General features: G+C 40.2%; 1 protein-coding gene across 1 annotated transcript in view; it reads left to right on the top strand.

Annotated features, from left to right (window-relative positions):
• RAB30 (RAB30, member RAS oncogene family) overlaps positions 1-20175 on the top strand; it is a 129435-nt gene that overhangs the window by 104279 nt on the left and 4981 nt on the right. The window contains exons 2-4 of the mRNA XM_006882899.1: positions 2905-3005; positions 5954-6037; positions 17364-17547. Coding sequence (XP_006882961.1) covers positions 2913-3005; positions 5954-6037; positions 17364-17547 — 361 coding nt within the window. The 5' untranslated portion in view covers positions 2905-2912. The remainder of the gene's footprint in view (positions 1-2904; positions 3006-5953; positions 6038-17363; positions 17548-20175) is intronic.

Genomic DNA, 20175 nt, shown 5'->3' with positions numbered 1-20175 from the left:
AGGACAATGTAAGATCCAGTGTTTCTTTCTGTAAGACACAGGGACACTGTGAGCTGAACAGTCCTAACGATGTACATATCATATACATAGTGTATGATAAGCATTGAGTAAGTGTAGGCTAGTGTTGTTCATAGTGACCAAATAGAAAACCCCTAGAATAGTGTTAAGGAACCCTGGTAGTGCAGTGGCTAAAGTTCTTGCCTGCCGACCACAAGGGTGGCCATTCAAACCAGCCAGCAGTTCTGTGGGAGAAAGATGTGGAAGTCTACTCATATAAAGAAAGCTGAGTCTTAGAAACCATATAGGACAGCTCTGCTTGGTCCTATAGAATTACTCCTAGTGAGAATCCTCTCATGGCAAGAAGGTTTAGAGTGGTGCTTGGGCAGTAGCATGGGTTTCAGACATGTTTACTTCTTAGATTTGATTTGTTTAAAACAAACAGAAGGTTGGTGTAACTAGTCAGCCTGCCTCTAAAGGAGCTTCCCCTCTAGGATGCTCATGTCATCACATGGTGACTGGCAATGCCTGGGCTCTTACTTTATGGACCAAATCAGAAGCCAAGTTCTTCAAAGCCCAGTGTCCCAGAAGCTTGTGAACTTTTCATTCAGTAATGTATTTTCTATTAGAAACAAAACTGTAACCACAGCAGGTATCTTGGGGGTGTAGTGCAGCTTTTTTGATCGATGACCTACATTTTTAAAAGGAACAGACCCTTTTTTTCTTGAGGCTTGTCTAAAAAGTAGTCAACAAAGCGTAGTAATTTCTTGTAGAAAGAAAACAAGGAAGGGCCTAGTTTTTATTCTGTGTTTGCTTCAGATAACCATGTGAGATACTGTTGACAATGACAAGATGTCTCTTTCATCTTTCTTGGGAGTCAGCTTCCTGAGATTGTAAATCTGCTGGGTGTGCACTGCCCAGCTTTCTTCCTCACAGCTGTTGGTGGATTTGAACTGAGAGTCGTGACCTTTGCGGTCAGCAGCACAACTCTACAGACTGTGCCACCGGGTGTTATTGAATACCATCTTGAGAGACTGGTGAGGACAAATGGAGAGGTCCTTAAGTGTCAAGCACAGTCGGTGGTGTAGAGCAAGTACAGTCTCTCCTGTGGACTCAGATTCTTGGACCCAGCAATGTTTCTCCTTCTTGGACCCAGTGAACTGAGGTAGAAGTCTGTGAATCACCGCATGTATGCTAGCTTAGTTGTCACTTATCTTTCCAAAGTTCAACTGAAATGTGGCTAGAAATCACCTGTGTATGAAGGGAATTAATTCCACAGGCTGCTTGACATGCTTTAATGTATGTGGATGCTCCTGTGTGCCCTGCACAGCCACTCCAGCATCAGATCCGACGGTAGGAGTGGCCTTGTCGCAGGCTCACGGACTATTGTTTCCTATGGCCCCCTGTGCCTTTTTTTTCTGCCTTTTTTTTTTGTGTGTGTGAAATGAGTTCCGTCATTGGTTTCAACTGTTACTTAGCTTTTTTTTAAGGTTATTTAACCTTTGTAATGTTGAGCTCAAAGGCTGAGAGTCTCATCTCTGTACTTGCTCTGGTGCTTTGCATAGTGAAACTCATAGCCATTGAGTTAGAGTTAACTCAGAGCTGACTCTCCAGTGAGTTTTCAGAGGCTGTAATTCGCACAGGAAGAGATTACTCATTTTTATCCCTTGGAGCATCCTGGTAGATTCGAACCATCTACTTCTGGATAAGACTTTAAAGGTAAACAAGACTTTTTTATATGGCAGATTTCTTGTTATTTTGAATCTTCACAACAGTCTTTTGAAATAGAGCAGATACTATTCTTTTGAGCGCAGTTAGAGAAGCAAAGGATTATGTCTAAGCAATGTGCCTATTCACTCATTCTATAATAGTAGAGATTTACTACTTGTGATTCTGTTTCAGGAGCTAGAAAATAAAGTTGGAAGATACAATCTTTCCCCTTATGTATGGAGCTGACATTTGAACAAATAGTTGTATATAGCAAGTAAACTTTTAGGACAGGAATGGTGAAAGTATAAAGGAGTAATGCTTTTTTGGGGGAAGAGCAGGAAAATATTCAGAAAGAGAAGCTTGCATTTGGTATTAATGGTGGGAAAGGGTGGGAAGTAGGCCATCTTAGGCAGAGACTCTGTCATACCAAAGCTCATCATTCTGAAAAGTCAGGAACTTTGGGAGGTCCTGCAGGGAGTTCTGGTGGCCTAGGAGTTGCACTGCCAAAACAAAGGCCAGCACCTCTGTGGTGATTCCAATCTACGACTCCACAGGACAAAGATGGGACATCTCTTTCTGCCCCACTTACAGCCTTGGAAACAAAACAGAAGGTGGGCTATGAGTGTGTGTCAACCCGATGGCAACAAGATAGCTGTATGGTCGGCAGGATGTGCATAGTGATGGGGTGGTGGGAGAAGGGAAAGATGGCCACAGCTCCCACCGGTAAGATCCCAGGCTTTCCAAGATTTACAGGAGACGGAAAAGAAACCTTCATAAGTCCACCTGATGACTTAGCCTCCTAGTCACTAGTATATTCCTTCCAAGAGACAATGCACATGACATAAACTAAGCTTTGGACTCTTCTTTTGTTCCTGCTTCTCTGTACCCTCAACTAAAGGAAACAGATCTTACTACATGAGTGGCCTGTGGCCTTACTGCTGGGAAGAGTAAAGGTTACTAGGTGAGAGGACATCTGTGTCATTTATTCTCTGTAATGTGAAGTGGCTGGTAAGGGGTAAAGTTCACCTGTGACCAAGCACCCGTGTTCCTCTTTTAACTGGCACCATCAGCAGAGGGGAGCATTAGATTGCCCTTCACCTGAGGCCGACCTGTGGTTCTCAAGGCTGGGGCTAGCACCGCCTGAACGCTGGGGGCAGTTCTAACCCGCTCCATCACACTCTTGTGTTTGCCTTGCAGCTGTGTAAATGAGTATGGAAGATTATGATTTCCTGTTCAAAATTGTTTTAATTGGCAACGCTGGTGTGGGGAAGACGTGTCTAGTCCGACGATTTACGCAGGTAAGAGGATTTGGAAACTAAACTTGGCTTTCTCAGCCTTGCATGTGAGGGTTAGAGAAATCGAATAGGTTGGGTTCCAGTGCTACTGGCTACAGGTTCCTACTGTACTTTACCTAACTTCAGCCTGGTAGTCCACGCTAGTACTTTTTAGAACCATCTCAAGGGAGCATGACTCCCTTGGGTCTCCACCAGTTCTCCAATGCCTCTTTTCTTCCTCTAATGAAAGAAGCAAGTGGTTTTGCTTTTAGTATGTTGTGTCAAAAATAGATTAGCAGCTAATAATAGTCTAAAGTGTGGTATCAAATGAATCTGGGCATTAAACTATATCTAAATAGTAATTTAAAAAAAATGTCAAATATATATTTAACTGATCAATAGCTCTGCAGTTTCCTGTTTACTTCCTCCCAGGAAACAGAGTGAATCGTTTTTATTTAGAATAAAATATGTTGATTTTCTAAATTTACTGAATGTGAGTGAGATGGGAACATTGAAAAACTACCCAAATGGAATTGGCTGCTTCCTCTGAGTTGAGTCCTTATCCTGGGACCTAAGTGCAAGTTCTCTTTGCGGTTGCACTTTTGAGTCTCATTTCCAGAGATTTTATGTATGTGTACATGTAATTATTAAGAAATTATTCTGATGTTGACCTTCTGTATTTCTCCCTTAAAAATGTGAATGGTGCCTTTGTCAGAATGACCATGCATGCATCCTGCATTTCCTTGAAGAAGTTTGTTAGGAACAGTTGCACACAGCTTTTCTATCTAAGACAAAAGGCAGCCTAGTGCTGGGGAAAGAGAGTCTAGACACATGCTAGTCCAGGCTCTGTCTCTGGCTCACCCTGTGAGTTGGGGTAAGTGGCCTCCCTGCTGAATAAGAGCAGCAGACAGTGTCTAAAGCCTTGTGAGCTCTTGCTGTCTGTGGTTTTAAAAAAAAACTCTAAAGGCAGATTGGATACACAAACAGCTCTAGGCCAAGAATCACCTTCAGAAATGCTAGGGGTTTCTGAAGTTAAATGAACACAGACTAGAACTCCTGCCTTTTATAAAGTATAAAGCTAATAGGCACCTAGGTTTAGACAACTATGGTATAATTATATTAGAAACTCCAACTGGTTTTATTTCTACCTGAAATAAGTATTCTTTTCTGTTTGTGGCAGGAGGACACAAGTCTGCTGTGACATGGAGAAACGTTCAATCCCCTTATCAAAAATTCCCTTGGCTTTGTTACTGAAAAGCCTTAGAGATGTTCCCATCCACTCTTCTCATTCTGTGGATGAAAATTCGAGTCTAAAAAAAAAAGAAAATTTGAGTCTAGAGAAAAAGAACAATTTGCTTAGGATCTCACATTATGTAAGTGGTAGAGCCATTATTAGAATCCATAGCTGCTGGTTGTCCATCTGATAATTTTCTCTTCTGCATGCTTTAATCTCAGAGACCATAGGAATCTGACTTTCTTTTTTAAAAGCATAAAGTTTGTCATCAAAAAGTATTTTTACTTTAAAAAAGGAAATTTGCTATTTGCCAGCATGTCTACCAAATTTTTCTTTTCTGGCCACTTTTAACACATCCCAGGCCCTTAACTCCCCAAAATTTTTGCTTCATAGATGGGATTTATGCTCGCTTTGGTTATTTCGTGAGCAGTTCAAATATCTTGGATTCAGCTGTTTTAGAATTTTGGGGGTTGAGGAACAAAACACCAAGCAAAACATTGGGAAGGAATTGTTTTACTTTTTTGATACTTAATAGCCTGCAAAACAGCTGGAGCGACCAGCTTAAAGTCTGACAGGTCAGTGACAGAGTCAAACCAAAAAAGAGGGAAATTAATTCAATATTCGTAAGTAAAATTATGAGTGTTTATCATATCTTGTGCAGACATGCAATGGAACATTTTCTGTTGGTTTAAATATCAGACTAATATTCAAACTTTAATTAAAGAATCCTCTTCCTAGGGGATGGATTTAGAGATGCCCCAGTTTTAGCTGCCAGAAAGCTACCATGTTTTGTGTACAATATGCCCATGTAAATGATATGTACACACATATAACATGCACAGTAGACACAAGAAATCAATGCACAGGGAGTTACAAAACCCCATGTAAGGTGTACATCACTTCACAATACACAGTATGAACATATAGGAGTATACTATATTTAATTTTTGGAAATTCCAAAATGCAATGGATGAAAGAAAGGAAATTAAAGTTCTTGTTAGAATTCTTTCCTACCACCAATCCTTTCTCCAAGGAAATATTGTGTAATAGTAAATGATATGTAAATTTTGCTAAAATGCTGTTGTTCTAGTTAAGCTTCCAGCTTGAAGGAAAGCTGTTTTAATGTTGAAATGCTCGCATCTGCTTTATTCTCACTGAATGAAAGGACCTTTGATTTGGAGGGTAATTTAGAGATAGTCTTCTCTTTGCCTCATTTTCTTAAAATGACCACCTCCTCCCAATTTAAGAGCATGATTCTGATGCCCGGAGAGGAGTCATTGGCCTTAGGGCACATAGAGATTCTAAGGCTGCTGCCTCTTTTTTCAGTTCCATTTCAACCATATTGTGTCCTTTACTATTTTCTTCCTAGAGTCATTGGCTCTGAAATCATGTAATTACATGTGTATATAATATATACATATATGTACATAGCCACGGAGCTCTGGTGGCCTAGTGTTAAGGAGTTGTGCTGCCAACCCAATGACAGCAGGCGGTTCACTAACTGCTCCATCTTTTTCACCTTGTCTTTTCTCACTCCTTTTAATGACTAATTTTCCTGCTCTTTCCTCCCTCCTCCCCACTAAACATACACACAAAGTTAAATTAACAGGGCTCCTGTGACACTAACCAGGGCTCTCTTTTCTGCCAGTTTAGCTGAGAAGGAAGGCCAGGTGTTGGTGGGGGTAGTACTGAACTTAATGGCAATATTTAGATAACTTATTTTCTGTTCCTTCTTTAGGGTCTTTTCCCCCCAGGTCAAGGAGCCACAATTGGAGTTGATTTTATGATTAAGACAGTGGAGATTAATGGTGAAAAAGTTAAGGTAAGATGCCAGTGTTCAACAAGTCTTTCTTTGTCCTGTGTGAGAGTTTGGGGAAAGAAATATTTTCTTAACATTTATTAAACCTTCTAGCAGAAACTCACATTGAAAAATAATGTGATCAGCCATGACAGCTTATTTCAAAACAGAATTCTTCTAGTCCCTCCATCAGGGTAGAAAGAATTTCATCTGATGTGTTTACAGATGAGAAGACAGCAAAGACAAGGCTAACACAAGTTTGTCCAATTTCCTGTCATGGTAGAAGTGATGTAAAGGACTATATTTCCGTTTGGATCTCCTGAGTTGGCTCAGTAAGCTGTGCTACCTTCTCTGAGCAACAGCTCGATACTGATGACTTTGGATTATTGAGCCATATTAAGTCACATACTAGGGAGGGAAGCTCTGGTGGCCTAGTGGGTAAGGAGTTGCACGATCAACCCAAAGCCACATGATTTGAATCCACCAGCAGCTCCATGGCAGAAATATGTGCAGTCAACTCTTGTGTGATTTACTGCCTCTGAAAATTTGCTGGAGGATCCTGTATAACAAGAAGTCACTTACTGGAATCACCCCATCTCTGGCACTGGAGAAAGACCAGGAAAGGATATCTGATCTCACTCTGTGTCTTCTGGGTGGTGTGGTTCCCCCAAAAAGTACTATATAATGGAAGGAAGGAAATGGGTTGTTTGTTTGTTTGTCTTGTGTGTGTGAGAATGTAACCCAGTTTCTTTATTCATCTGTGTATGGCATTTGGGTTGTTTCCATCTCTTTTCTATTGTAAATTATTCTGAAATGAGAATGGACATTAAAAAAATTAATTAAAAAATAAGGAAGGGAGTAGTTTTTATGGAATACCTCCTATGTGCTTGTTCTTCTGTTAGGTGCTACTGTATTTAACTTAATCCCTACTATTAACCCTGGATAGTAGGTAATGTTATTCTCATATTACAGGTATAAGAACCCTAGATGTTTACTTACCTGTCTGTGATTACATAATTAGGAAGGTATATAGCTAACATTTGAGTCAATTTTGCTCTACACTGTTTCCTCAGTTCTCTCCTGAAGTGATAAAAGATGGTAATGAAGGCTTAATCGGTCCAATATTTTGTAGTTAGGAATGAAGTGTTGGATGGAAAGAAATATCGAGAGACTAAATTACACGGAATGAAAGTAAAGATATTGCTCTCTTGCACTCTGCTTTACCTTACCTTTAGAGTTATTGAAATTCTACTGTCAGATCTTTCAGAGCTCTTAGAGCAATGGAAAGGGTAGAATCGAAAATACAACTGACATGGTGACTGCAGTAATGGGCTCACGTGGGTCAGAAATGATGAGGGTGGCACGAGACAGGACTAGGTTCAGGTCTGTTGTTTGTTTGGCCACTATGAGTCATACTTGACAACACCTAACCACAACATGCCATAGAATAATGTTTAGGATGAGGATCCTGAATTCCAGACCTAACTTCTCAACAGAGTTCCTCACTCCGAAAACATCCATACCAAATACAATCATGAATGGAAAATTAGGGGTGCCAGAAAACAAAGGCAAAGTAAAATCCATGCAAATGCCAATCAAAACTGGACAGAAGGAGTTAGGCTGTAGAGATAAGGAGATAGGAGTGTGTACTGAAGAGGCATTGGCAGGAAGAATCTTTTGCAACTTCCTACTGTTCCCAGAGGGAGCTCTGGTGGCTTTGGCCATAGGGAGTTGGGTTGCTAATCCACAGGCGGCACCTATGTGGTGGTGTTAAGTCCACCAGTGGCTCCACTGGAGAAAGATGGGCAGTCTCTTCCTGTGGATTGAAAAATGCTTGAGAGTCAGGTATGAGTTCATTTTGACTCGATGACAATGGGTTGGTTTTTGGTGGTTTTTTGTTTGTTTGGTTGGTTTTACTGTCCCAGCCAAGAGGAAATAGTTGCCAACTCAAGAAGCAGAATAAAGAGAACTAATTTTTAAGACAATATTTAGTTCCAGATGTTTGGCTTTCCCATTTGTATATGTATATAGCCATTTGTCTGACCAAGATTTGCCTACTATATCAACACAACTCAAAGACATCAATTCTTCTCTGTCATCCTTGTTGTGGTACTGGAGAAGGGTAATGAATATCCCATGGGCTGCCAAAAGAATAAAAAAATGTCTTGGAAAAGTGAAGCCAGAGTGCTCCTTGGAGGCAAAGACAGTGAAGACTGTCTCTCATACTTCGGGCCTGTTGCTACGAGAAGCTGTTTCTTGGAAGGGGACATCATGCTTGGAAAGGTGGAGGGTCCGCAAAAGAGAGGAAGATTCTCAGCAAGATGTATTGACACAGTGACTGCAGCAATGGCCTCTAGTGCATCAGAGATGATGAGGATGGCACAAGAGAGGATGGGGTTCAGGGCTGTTGTTCATAGGGTTGCTATGTGTTATACTCAATTCGATGACACTAAACAACAACAACAACAGCTATGTATCAAGCAGGAATAAAAAGGAATAAGAAATATAACCCACATTTAAAGATAGAGGCTTATTTTACTTTCTTGACTTTTCAGGCTTAAATAATCCATTTATTTCATGTGCTGTATGAATTTTAAGTGCATATTGCACTCTACTAAAATCAATCTCTTTATAATTTTCTGACTCCATCATCAGACTGCAAACTCTCCAAGAGGGTCTGATTTATAGAGCAATTAATTTCTAGCCCTTTCATCTCTTTGAACTCTAGACCTTTATCTTAAAAAGTAAGAGTTGGTTAATTTCTTAAAGTCATTACAAATATATTGTTCCGTTAATCTTTCTAGCAAAACATGTAAAATCAAGTACAGAATGGCATTCTTCAAACACATCCAAGAGCCTCTTTAACATTAACATGAGGAATAAGATCTGTTTCTTTTATTAGAAGGCAGACTTTCTCAGGCTTCATCAAGACTTGTTCTTTAGCATTTGCTGAATATCTCTTTTCAGTGATGTTTAAATGTCTTTTGCTAGTAACTTCCAGGCCTACTCAGAGTCTGACTCATGGCTGTTGAGTTGGAACCAACATGTAGCTGATCCTCTTACTTGCTTCCTGAGACTATAGGTTGCATAGCTCATCTTGCTTTCTTGGAGAATCTGATGGACTTGACCCACCATAGGAGTATGGCCTTTGGGTTAGCAGTGTAACTTTTAAAAAAAAAAATCCAGTTATAAATATGTAAATTTAATGTTTAAACATGCATTCCTTCAATAATCTTTTTAATTAAGAATGCAAGATTTTATGGTTAAATGTAGAACTGCTGATTAGAATGCTGTTTCATATTTTTTATACATCTGTAGTTTATAAGCCACACTGACAAATCAATTAACAACAAAGTCAACTTTAAAAAATTTTTAAAAAAATTTTATTCTGATTAATTTACAAAGTTTGAATACATTGTTTTTTACAAAAGATCCTTCCCATTTCCTTCACCCCATCCATCGAATTCTGTAACCCTATGATTAACACCCTCCCCCACCATTCTACCCCCTTTATTTCCACCCTCCCCCTCCCCCTGGATCCTCATACTCATTCTACAATAATGGTTTTATAAAGTATTTGTCCTTGTGGGACCAAGTTAGTTCCTCAACATAATTCTCTCCAGTCACTCCCAAGTTAGGTAGTAATTTACAAAATCATTGCTCCTGTGTGCTGATTGTATGAATGTACCACAACTCCTCAATGCATTTGTTTGTGGCTGGACATCTGGGCTGTTTCCATGTTCTTGTGATGGTGAATAATGCTGCTATGAACATTGGTGTACACATTTCCATTTGAGCCTTAGTTCTCATTTTCTTGGGGTAGATTCCAAACAATGGAATAGCTGAGTCATATGGAATTTCTATGTTCAGTTTATTACAGATTGATTGTACCATTGTATAATCCCACCAAAAATGTATAGGAGTTCCTATCCTGCCACATCCTCTTCAACATTTGTTACTTGCTATGGATCATAACAAGCTGTGGCTGACTCTGAGAAGAATGGGAATCCCAGAACACTTGATCGTGCTAATGAGAAACCTATACTTGGACCAAGAGGCAGTCTTCAGAACAGAGCAAGGGAACACTGCATGGTTCAAAATTGGGAAGGGTGTATGCCAGGGATGCATCCTGGATGCATCCTGTCTCCATACCTTTTCAATCTGTATGGAGAACAGATTATCTGGGAGGCTGGGCTCTATGAAAGAAATGTGGTGTCAGGATTGGTGGAAAATCTATCAACAATCTGCATTATGCAGATGACACAACCCTGCTTGCTGAAACTGAGGAGGACCTGAAGTGTTTGCTGCAGAGGGTCAAGGACTGCAGCCTACAATATGGATTGAAGCTCAATGTCAAGAAGACAAAGATTCTCACCACTGGACCAATTGGCAGCATCAGGATGGATGGTGAAGAGATTGAGATTGTTCACAGCTTTAGTTTGCTTTAGCTCCACAGTCAACACTCTTGGCACCAGCAGCCAGGAAATTAAAAGATGTATTGCGATGGGAAAGTCTGCTGTTAGGGACCTTTCCAAAGTAATGAAGAGCAATGGTGTCTCTCTGGAGACAAAGGTGCGTCTGATACAGGCCATGGTCTTTGCAATCACTTGTTATGCATCAGAGATTTGGACAATGAGTAGGGAGGATAGAAGGAGAATTGATACCTTTGAGTTGTGGTGCTGGAGAAGAGTATTGAGGGTACCATGGACTGCTAGGAAAACAAACAGGTTCGTCCTGGAGAGGGTTCAACTGGGCTGTTCCTTAGAGGCAAGGATTCTGAGGCTTCATCTAACATGCTTTGGACATGTTGTAAGGATGGACTGGTGCTTGGAGAGGGACATCACGCTGCTTCGTAGGATGGAGGGACAGCACAGGAGGGAAAGACCCTCTATGAGGTGGATTGATTCAGTGACTGGGGTAATCAGGATGGGAATGTCAGAGACAGTGCGATTGGCATAGGACAGAGCAGAGTTTAGGGCTATTGTACATAGGGTCTCTATGAGTTGCAAGTGACTTGATAGAACATAACAACAACAACAACAACAACAACAACATTCTGTTAAACTTTGCAACTGCTCCTGGAGTGAGATGGTATCTCATTGTGGTTTTGATTTGCATCTCTCTTATTGCCAGAGGTTTGGAGCATTTTTTTCATTTGGTCTGTTGGCCATTTGAATATATTCTTCTGTGAAAAGTTTTTCATGTCTTTCGGCCATTTTGAATTGGCTATCAGTCTTTTACTTGAGCAGTGTAACTTTTTACAGACTAGATCACAGAAACCACAGGTGATTTAATAGGATCACCCACCTATGATGACTTGGTGAGTGGCATGGCCAAGATTAGGATTCCAGTCTCTTTCCTGACTTCTTATCATCCTCTCTAAGTTCCTGCAAGTACCATTCTCTCTAGGTTGGCTCCTATAATTGAAAACAGGAAATCAAGGGTATTAAAAAGGTTCTTGTATCTTTTAAAGCTCAGTGGAAAATTAATAAAGGCAAAGCTAAAGGAGAGGTACTTAAAGTGGTGTGTATAATAGTCTGTGGTAATTTGATGAGTAATAACCAAAACTTGAGCCTTATTTTAACCTTGAGAGATGAATTACAGAAATAGGAGGTTTGCTGTACACTCTCTCTTCACTTAATTGTTATCTGATTATCTCACAGATCACATTTATGGAAATAAAAAAATCTGCTTTCTGATTATGTTGCACATTAGCAATGTACATCTGGCAAATGCTGAAGTGTGAGACTAGAATAATGCTGGCTGTACAGGTTAAGGTTGTGAGTCAGTTTGGTTTGGCAGTTATGTAATGCTGTCATCATCTTCCTTGTTGTGATCTGATGTGATCACCCTCCAGTTAGCATCACATTTTAAAATGAGAAATTGGTCTTTCAAACCTCATCATGTCAATAAGTAAGAAATGATTATATGTCTCTCTAACCAGATTCATGTTGCAGAGATAAGATTGCCATAAAAGGAAACTTACTCATATGTATATTTAACCATCCATACATCCATTCTGTTTTTGAGTAGATGTTTTGTGCCCATCACTGTGTTAGACAAAGCATCCTTGCTGTCTAAGAACGTGCCACCTAGTTCAAATAGCATCTTATCTGTGAAATTATTTTAAATAGTCTGTTCTCAAGCAGAAGTCATGAATCCTTCCTTTGTGATTCCACAGTCTGTTGCTTTCTCAGTTACCCATTCACTCCGATGTACTGGCACAGCAACTACAGCAGTGGGCTGGAGCACAGCAGAGAGGGTGAAGATGGTCCAGCATTGGGGAGTGCTTTGTCTTGCTGTTCATATGGTCACTGTGAGTCAGAGCTCACTGGATGGCAGTGAGCAGCAATAGCAACAGTCATTCAAATGTAGATACCATGGAGCACTACTGTGTTAGGAAGGCACAAAATATGTAAATTTAAGTAAGAGATGACCTTGCCTCACAGAACTCAATCTAGTAAGGAGGCAGCCTAATAAACCAATGATCACAATATATTATTGTGACATTGAGAGAATGGAGGTATGTAATGGATAGAAATAGTTTAAGTCCATGCTGGAGGTGAGCGTTAGAAATGAGTTAGAAAGCCCATGGGGACAGTACTGAGAACATATTGATAAGCCCAAGAACACTACTGTTATTGTTGTTGTTGTTAGGTGCCTCTTTGTCCAATACAACACAAAGACACTCTATGAACAACTGACCTGAACTGTCCTATCCTGTGCCATTCTCACCATCTTTGACACACTCAAGCCCATTGCTGCAATCACTCTATCAATCCACTTGGTTGAAGGTCTTCTTCCCATTCCCTGACCATTCACCTTTCCACACATGATGTCCCTCTCCAAGAAATAACCGCTGCTACCAACTTGTCTTTGTAATCATTTGTTATGTGTCAGAGTTGGACAATGACTAGGGAGGACAGGAGAATTGATGCCTTTGAGCTGTGGTGCTGGAGAAGAGTATTGAGGGTACCATGGACTGCTAAGAAACCAGATTCATCCTGGAGAGGGTTAAACTGGTCTGCTCCTTGGAGGCAAGGATTCTGAGGCTTCGTCTGACATATTTTGGACATGCTGTGAGGAGGGACCGGTCCTTGGAGAGGGACGTCATGCTTGGTAGGGTGGAAGGACAGCGCAGGAGGGGAAGGCCCTCTATGAGATGAATTGATTCAGTGACTGGGGTAATTGGGGTGGGTGTGTTGGAGACAGTGTGATTGGCACAGGACAGAGCAAGGTTTAGGGCTGTTGTACATAGGGTCGCTATGAGTCACAAGTTACTTGAGGGTACATAACAATAACAGCAACATGTCTGAAATATAGGAGATGAAGCTTCATCATCTTTGCCTCCAAGGAACACTCTGGCTGTACCCTCTCTATGACATATCTGTTTCTTCTTTTGTCAATCCATGGGATCTCCAGCACTCTTCTCCACCACCACAGTTCAAAGGCATCAATTCTTGTCATCCTTCATCACTGTCCAGCCCTCAGAAATGTAGCAAGTGACTGGATATACCATGACCTGAATCAGGCACACCTCAGAGCACCAGTAGGAGACATTCATTCATGCACATGACTTTTTTCTTCATTGTAGCATGCTCCATTTTTTTAATGCTGGTTTACATACACAGTTAATAAAATTCGTATACATTGTTTTTCACTTGTATCTTTCCCCATTCCTCCCTCTACCCATCAAATTGTGTGCCTCTTGACTGGACCATCTCATGTTATCTGTGGTTAATTTTACCCTGTATGTTTGTTTTGTTATTCACTGTGAGCTCTTTGGGGTCAAGGATCATCCATTCTCCCTGTACCTATGAAAGTGTCCTTTCTATATTAATGTCTTAAAAGTGCTAAAAGGAATAAATGAATTATAAAGACAATGGTGAAACCAATTTTAGTGATAAAGGTAGTGAAATATTTATAGCTTCAAAAACCAATTGGAAAGCTAGAAACAGGTAGCCCTTATGAGAAAACAGTATTCATCTTGATATGGAGTAATAGCCACTATTCTAGAATATATTACAGTGTGTCAAGCCTCAAAACTGTTTGTAAGGTGCGCTTTTCTTGAGGCATACTAATTTCTAATGATTGACAGTTTCTAAATCCATTTACAAGTGTTCTAAGTGGCTCAGTGTAGTTCTAAAACAATAGCCTGTTGTTCTGACACACATCCTGGCAGAAGGGAACCATGCCCCTCAAAGCAGAGAATAGAAATAGCTTTGTCTCAACAAAAAGCCGTAACATTTGTATGGTGGTCTGCAGCATATATAAACCTTCATGTGTATCATCAAAGAACAGCTGCAAGTTCAAATCAAAGGAGAGCCTGTGTGCTGCTGACCCATGACAGAGACTACTGGTCACTCATCTTTCTCTTCCACTGAACTTGTATAGGGAGAGGCTGGCACCAGCTGTTTCATCCTCTTTGATGCAGATATGAATGTAATTTAGAGTCTGATAGCAAAGGTAACATAGCCGTGTGGAATGAGTCCTCCCCTGGGAGCAACGTGGGCTTTGTGAATGACCATTTGGGAGGGCAGTGTTTCCCTCTAATGAATGGGAAGCATGAAGTTACCTACTGCAGTTGGTTGGTTTAAGGATCAAATGAGATTATCAATAAATAGTTGAGCCTCTTCTGTTATTCAGGCATTGTATTTAGCATAAGAGATACTGTAAGTAAATATACTGATTTTGCCTCTCATGAAGGCTAGCTAGTGGAGAAGACAACTATTAAGTAAATTATTACAAAGAATGATTTAGTCATGCCAGATGCCATCAAGGAGAATCACAACATGTGTCACGAGGGAGGCTGTGCAAAGTTTGGGGTGGGGTTGGTGGACCTTGGCCTAATCTGAAGGTTGTAGAAATGATGTTATGACTATGAAGTGGATGCATCTTGTGATGTGGAAAATGTATGCAGCTTGAAGATTATATTGATGTTATTTCTCAAAGTCCTGTGATTTATGCTGCCTTAGCATTACCTATGGAAAATAGTTCTTTCAGTATTTTTTTTTTTTGCTCTATTTAAGGAATTTCAGGAAGGGGAGGTAGAAACTATTTTACCTATTTATCATTAGAATTATATCTATTGGTAAAAGGCTTAGAAAATGACAACTCTCAGTGACTTACATAATATTATATTTTATAAAGGAAAGAATCAAGTCCAAAGAGATTATGTAAGTCTTAAAAGTTGTGCAGTAAATTTCCTTTGCCTACCATAATACAGTTCTTGATTTCATTAACAAAGAATACCTAAATACCTTCATTTGAATCTTGAACTGGGAAGGGTGAAGATTTTTTTCTCTCCTTGTCTTAATGGATGAAATGCCAACAATGACAATAATTATTTGCCTGTATGCTAACTTTGGTAATACAACATTGTGGCTAAGAGCATGGACTTTGGAACCCAGCTGTGAGTTGGTTCTGATTCAACAAACAGCACGCAACAGCAACACACGTGAGTTAAGCTTGAAACATAATAAATGCTCGACACAAGCTTTTTCTTTTTTTTTTAAAATTTAAATGTTATTAATTTCAGTGAAAATTTACAGAGGCTTTGGATTTCCATTCATTGTTGTAGATTTGTTCCCTCCCAAGGCTACCCCACACCCCAGAACACTAACCTCTTGGAAAAGTAAAAAAAGATTCTTTCATTGTTTTACAAAACCTCCCCCAGGTCCACTCCACCATGTAGCCATCGCTCTATACTCCTGTCATGACAGAAATACCTAATCACATATCTCTTTTAAACAGTTTTCTCCCTCCTCTGTTTCAGTGCAGTATACATTATTGAACCCATTACTCAGTCTCTCCCCAACCCCGAGGTTAGTCCCATTCTACAACAGTGGCATCATGTAATATTTGTCCTTTTGTGACTGGGATATTTCACTCAGCATAATGTTCTCCAGAGTCAACCATTTTGAATAATATTGCATGAGTTCCTTGTTTTTCAATGCAGCATAGTATTTCATTGTGCGAATATACCACAGCTTCTCTATCCATTCGTTTGCTGATGGGCACTGAGGTTGTTTCCAACTCCTTGCTATTGTGAACAAAGCTGCAATAAACATGGGTGTGCATAAATTTTTTCTTTCTTAAGAGTAAAGTTCTAAAAATCCAAAGATCCAAAGGGTGGCTTTTGCCCAGGGATAGATCACAAAAGGCATGACGGTGTAAGGTAGACTGAAGGAAATGAGAATCCCAGGGAGGTTGCATGAAGAGTGTGGTTATATTATGACATGTCATAAATGAATGTGTATGGATGGTGAATGGAAAGGAGTGTCTTATATTAACTAGTGCTACTGTAACAGAAATACTACAAAAGGATGTCTGTAACAAACAGAAGTTTATTTTCTTGTATTGAGTGTAAATTTTGGGTGCTAACTCTGGAGGAAGGCTTTCTCAAGAGCTTTGCCGACCTTGGAGGAAGGTCTTTTGTCCCTTTCGAGCTTCTGTTCTTGGACAGTTTCCATATGTCTTGGTATCTGTTTTTCCTGCCCCCATCTCTGTGATAAGGCACTGGGAGGTTCCTGAACCTGGTTCACTGGCCTGGCTCAATTTAGAAAGGGTACCTCCCGAAATGAATGTTACCAGAACAAAGGAAGAACATTTAACACAGACACAAGGATAGTTAAAAGACAGGAAAGTTTATTAAAACAGAGAACCACTCTCAGAAAGAGGGAGCAGGTCCATCTCTGGAATGGAGAGGTGAGAAGGAGCCCTGACTTCTTCCTGAGCTTCCAGATAGAGGCTGATTAGATATATTTTTTTATTCCACTCAAATACTCACACCTCCTCCAACAGTTGGAGTAAGGTCCTCTGCAGGTTCTTTTTACACCTTCTGCAACACTGGGGCAGTTGGAACAAGACTCTTGGATCAGGTCTGGTGTTGGGAGGTTCTGATTGGTTCCCTTTGTTGCCTTTTCTCATTCTTGGTTCTTCCTCAATCAGTAGTCACCGTTTTCCTTCTGGTCTCTGTGACTCTAACGCTGCTTGTTTTATTTTCCTCTATATCTCAAAAGAAAGTAAATCAAGAAATATCCTATACTAATCCTTCCTTGTTGGTAATAGCAAAGATAATACATTCCCAAATGAGGTATTGATTTAGGCATTGAAATTAGGAACCAACACATATTTTGGAGGTTTCCACAAGAAATAAACTCTTAAATAATCCAACAAGAGAAAAAAACCCAAATAAACCCAAGACACAAAACAAGCTTCTTGCCCAAAAAAATCCAACAATTTTTTTTAAAGTTTAGTTTTTTAAAATGCAACAGGAAATAAACATGCAATTTTATATCCACTTTTTTTACTGTTTCGCCAACCTGATCATTCTTCTGTGCCTTTGCAGCTACAGATCTGGGACACAGCAGGTCAGGAGAGATTTCGGTCCATTACCCAGAGTTATTACCGAAGCGCCAATGCCCTGATCCTCACCTATGACATAACCTGTGAGGAATCCTTCCGTTGCCTTCCAGAGTGGCTTCGGGAGATTGAACAATATGCCAGCAACAAGGTCATCACCGTGTTAGTGGGTAAGTAAGGACTAATGAGGCGAGAAATGGATTTGTGAGCATCAGAATTTTTCATTTAACCAAGCAGTGTGCCTTGGAACCTTCTTAGGACATAGTCTGTAGCTACAGAATTCATGCAGTTAATTTTCACCTCTACCATTGAAGAGAAAATGAAATGGGCTTTATCCCTATCCCATGGTGACAGTGTACAAAAGTAGAGTAGAAAATACTTGTTGATTGGTTTTTCTATGGATGCAGGCTCTAGCGCAGAATTTGAATTGTCATGAAAGTTATGTGAACTGCTATACATTAAAAAAAATCTCATCACAAGTTCACAGAAACTGTTGTAGAAGTAAAACATGTCTCTTAAGGTAATGTAAAACTCATTATTGAAGCAGTTTTTTACAGCCTGAAAGACTTTTCATATTTTTTTCCTCATCCTTACATATATGCTGATTTGAAAAAGAATCCACTAAATCAAACATTTGATTGTGCTAATGTGAAACCTATACTTGGGCCAAGAGGCAGTCGTCAGAACAGAGCAAGGAGACACTACATGGTTCAAAATCAAGAAAGGGGTCCGTCAGGGATGTATTCTGTCTCCATATCTTTTCAATCTGTGTGCAGAATAGATCATGTGAGACACTGGGCTGTACAAGGAGGAATGTGGCATCAGGATTGGTGGAAGAATCAACAACAACCTGCATTATGCAGATGACACAACCCTGCTTGCTGAAACTGAGGAGGACCTGAAGCGCTTGCTACAGAAGGTCAAGGACTGCAGCCTCCTATATGGATTGAAGCTCAACATCAAGAAAACAAAGATTCTCACCACTGGGCCAATTGGCAGCATCAGTATGGATGGTGAAGAGATTGAGGTAGTTAACAGTTTTAGTTTACTTGGCTCCACAGTCAACACTCTCAGTAACAACAGCCAGGAAATCAAGAGACGAAGTGCATTGGGAAAGTAAGCTGTGAGGGACCTCTCAAGAGTACTGAAGAGCAACGACGTCAGGCTGGAGACTAAGGTGCACCTGATCCAGGCTATAGTCTTCACAATTACGTGCTATGCATTAGAGTTGGACAGTGAATAGGGATGATAGAGAATTGATGCCTTTGAGCTGTGGTGCTGGAAAAGAGTGTTGAATATACCATGGACTGCTAGAAGAATAAACAGGTTTGTCCTAGAGAAGGTGAAGCCGGAATGCTCCTTGGAGTCAAGGATTCTGAAGCTTCGTCTGACATACTTTGGGCATGTTCCAAGGAGGGACTGGTCCTTAGAGTGGGACATCATGTTTGGTAGAGTAGAGGGGCGGTGCAGAAGAGGAAGACCTTTGATGAGATGGATCGATTCTGTGAGTGGAGTGGTGGGAAGGAGTGTGTTTGAGATGGCTAGGTTGGCACAGGATAGAACAGCATTTAGGGCTCTTGTATGTAGGGTCGCTATGAGTTGCAAGCAACTCGATGGCACATAAGAACAACAACAAATCAAACACTATTAGTTTTATCTTGTAGGAAAAGCAGAATCTCTCTCTCTCTCTGTGTAACCCCACAAGATAAAATGGCTTCTTTGGTGACAAGTCCATTAAAAATGAAATTGCAGGAAAATGGACCAGATCATTTAAAAACTAATGGTAATAGAAGTGTTAACAAAAATGCTTCACAGGCACTCATGTGTATCCTAAAGTATAAGATAAGCCAGATAAAATGCTTGATTCTTTTTATTCACCAGATTTCAAGGTAATTAGTTGCTTCCCTGGCATCTTTAAAACAACCATCAACATTTGTAATGTGTTAAATATCAGTATGAACCTATGGATTTAAGTCTCTCTCTCATTGGGAGAGCTCAAAGGAGCTCTGGGGGCTTCCTGTTTTTGTGTACTTAAGTTCGAACTGATCCATAGTAGACCCACCAGCAGGTTTTCACAGGCAGTAAACTGTATGGGAGGAGATTGCACATCTGTCTCCAGGGAGCAGCTGGTAGATTAGAATCTTGTACCTTTGGATTGGTAGAGCAATTTCTTACCACTACTAAACCACGAGAGCTCCTTTCTGGTGGCTTAGTGGTAAAGAATTGCACTGCCAACAAAAAGGTATGCAGTTAGAATCTATGAGCTACTCTATAGGAGAAAGATGGTCGGTCTTCTCCTATGTTATTTACAGACTTTGAAAACCCACTGGAGAGTCAACTATGAGTCAGTTCTTCCCAGATGGTAAACAACAACTTTCTCATTGCCATCAAGTCAGAACTTACTCATAGCTGACCCTCCAGCAGATTCTCGAGAAAATTTCATGAGAGGAGATAGCCTGTCTTTTTCCAGCAGAGAAGCTGGTGGATTCAAACCACTCATCTTTTAGTTGGCAATAAAATCTCACTACCCACCAGAACTCCTTCTATATTCAAGGTATTTAAATACCTTGTTATTGATGCTCTAGTTGTTTCAGTTTTGATAGTTGAGATTCTGCACATTGAGCCCTTTTGACATAAACCTAGGAATTTGTTATAACTTGTTTGTGTTCTGATATAACAAATGTTCTTGGGCATGTCTCATGTCTTTCTTCTACATAGAATTAGCCATTTCTCCAAGAAGCATTCTTTCATTAAAGGGAAGTATAGGAATCAGATCGACTACATCTGTGGAAGGAACC

Source organism: Elephantulus edwardii, unplaced genomic scaffold (assembly GCF_000299155.1).
Source record: "Elephantulus edwardii isolate Elephantulus edwardi_28Jun2011 unplaced genomic scaffold, EleEdw1.0 scaffold00025, whole genome shotgun sequence".
Classification (NCBI taxonomy): Eukaryota; Metazoa; Chordata; class Mammalia; order Macroscelidea; family Macroscelididae; genus Elephantulus; species Elephantulus edwardii.
The sequence above is the reverse complement of the archived record's forward strand: the minus strand, read 5'-3'. Positions and strand labels throughout refer to the sequence as shown.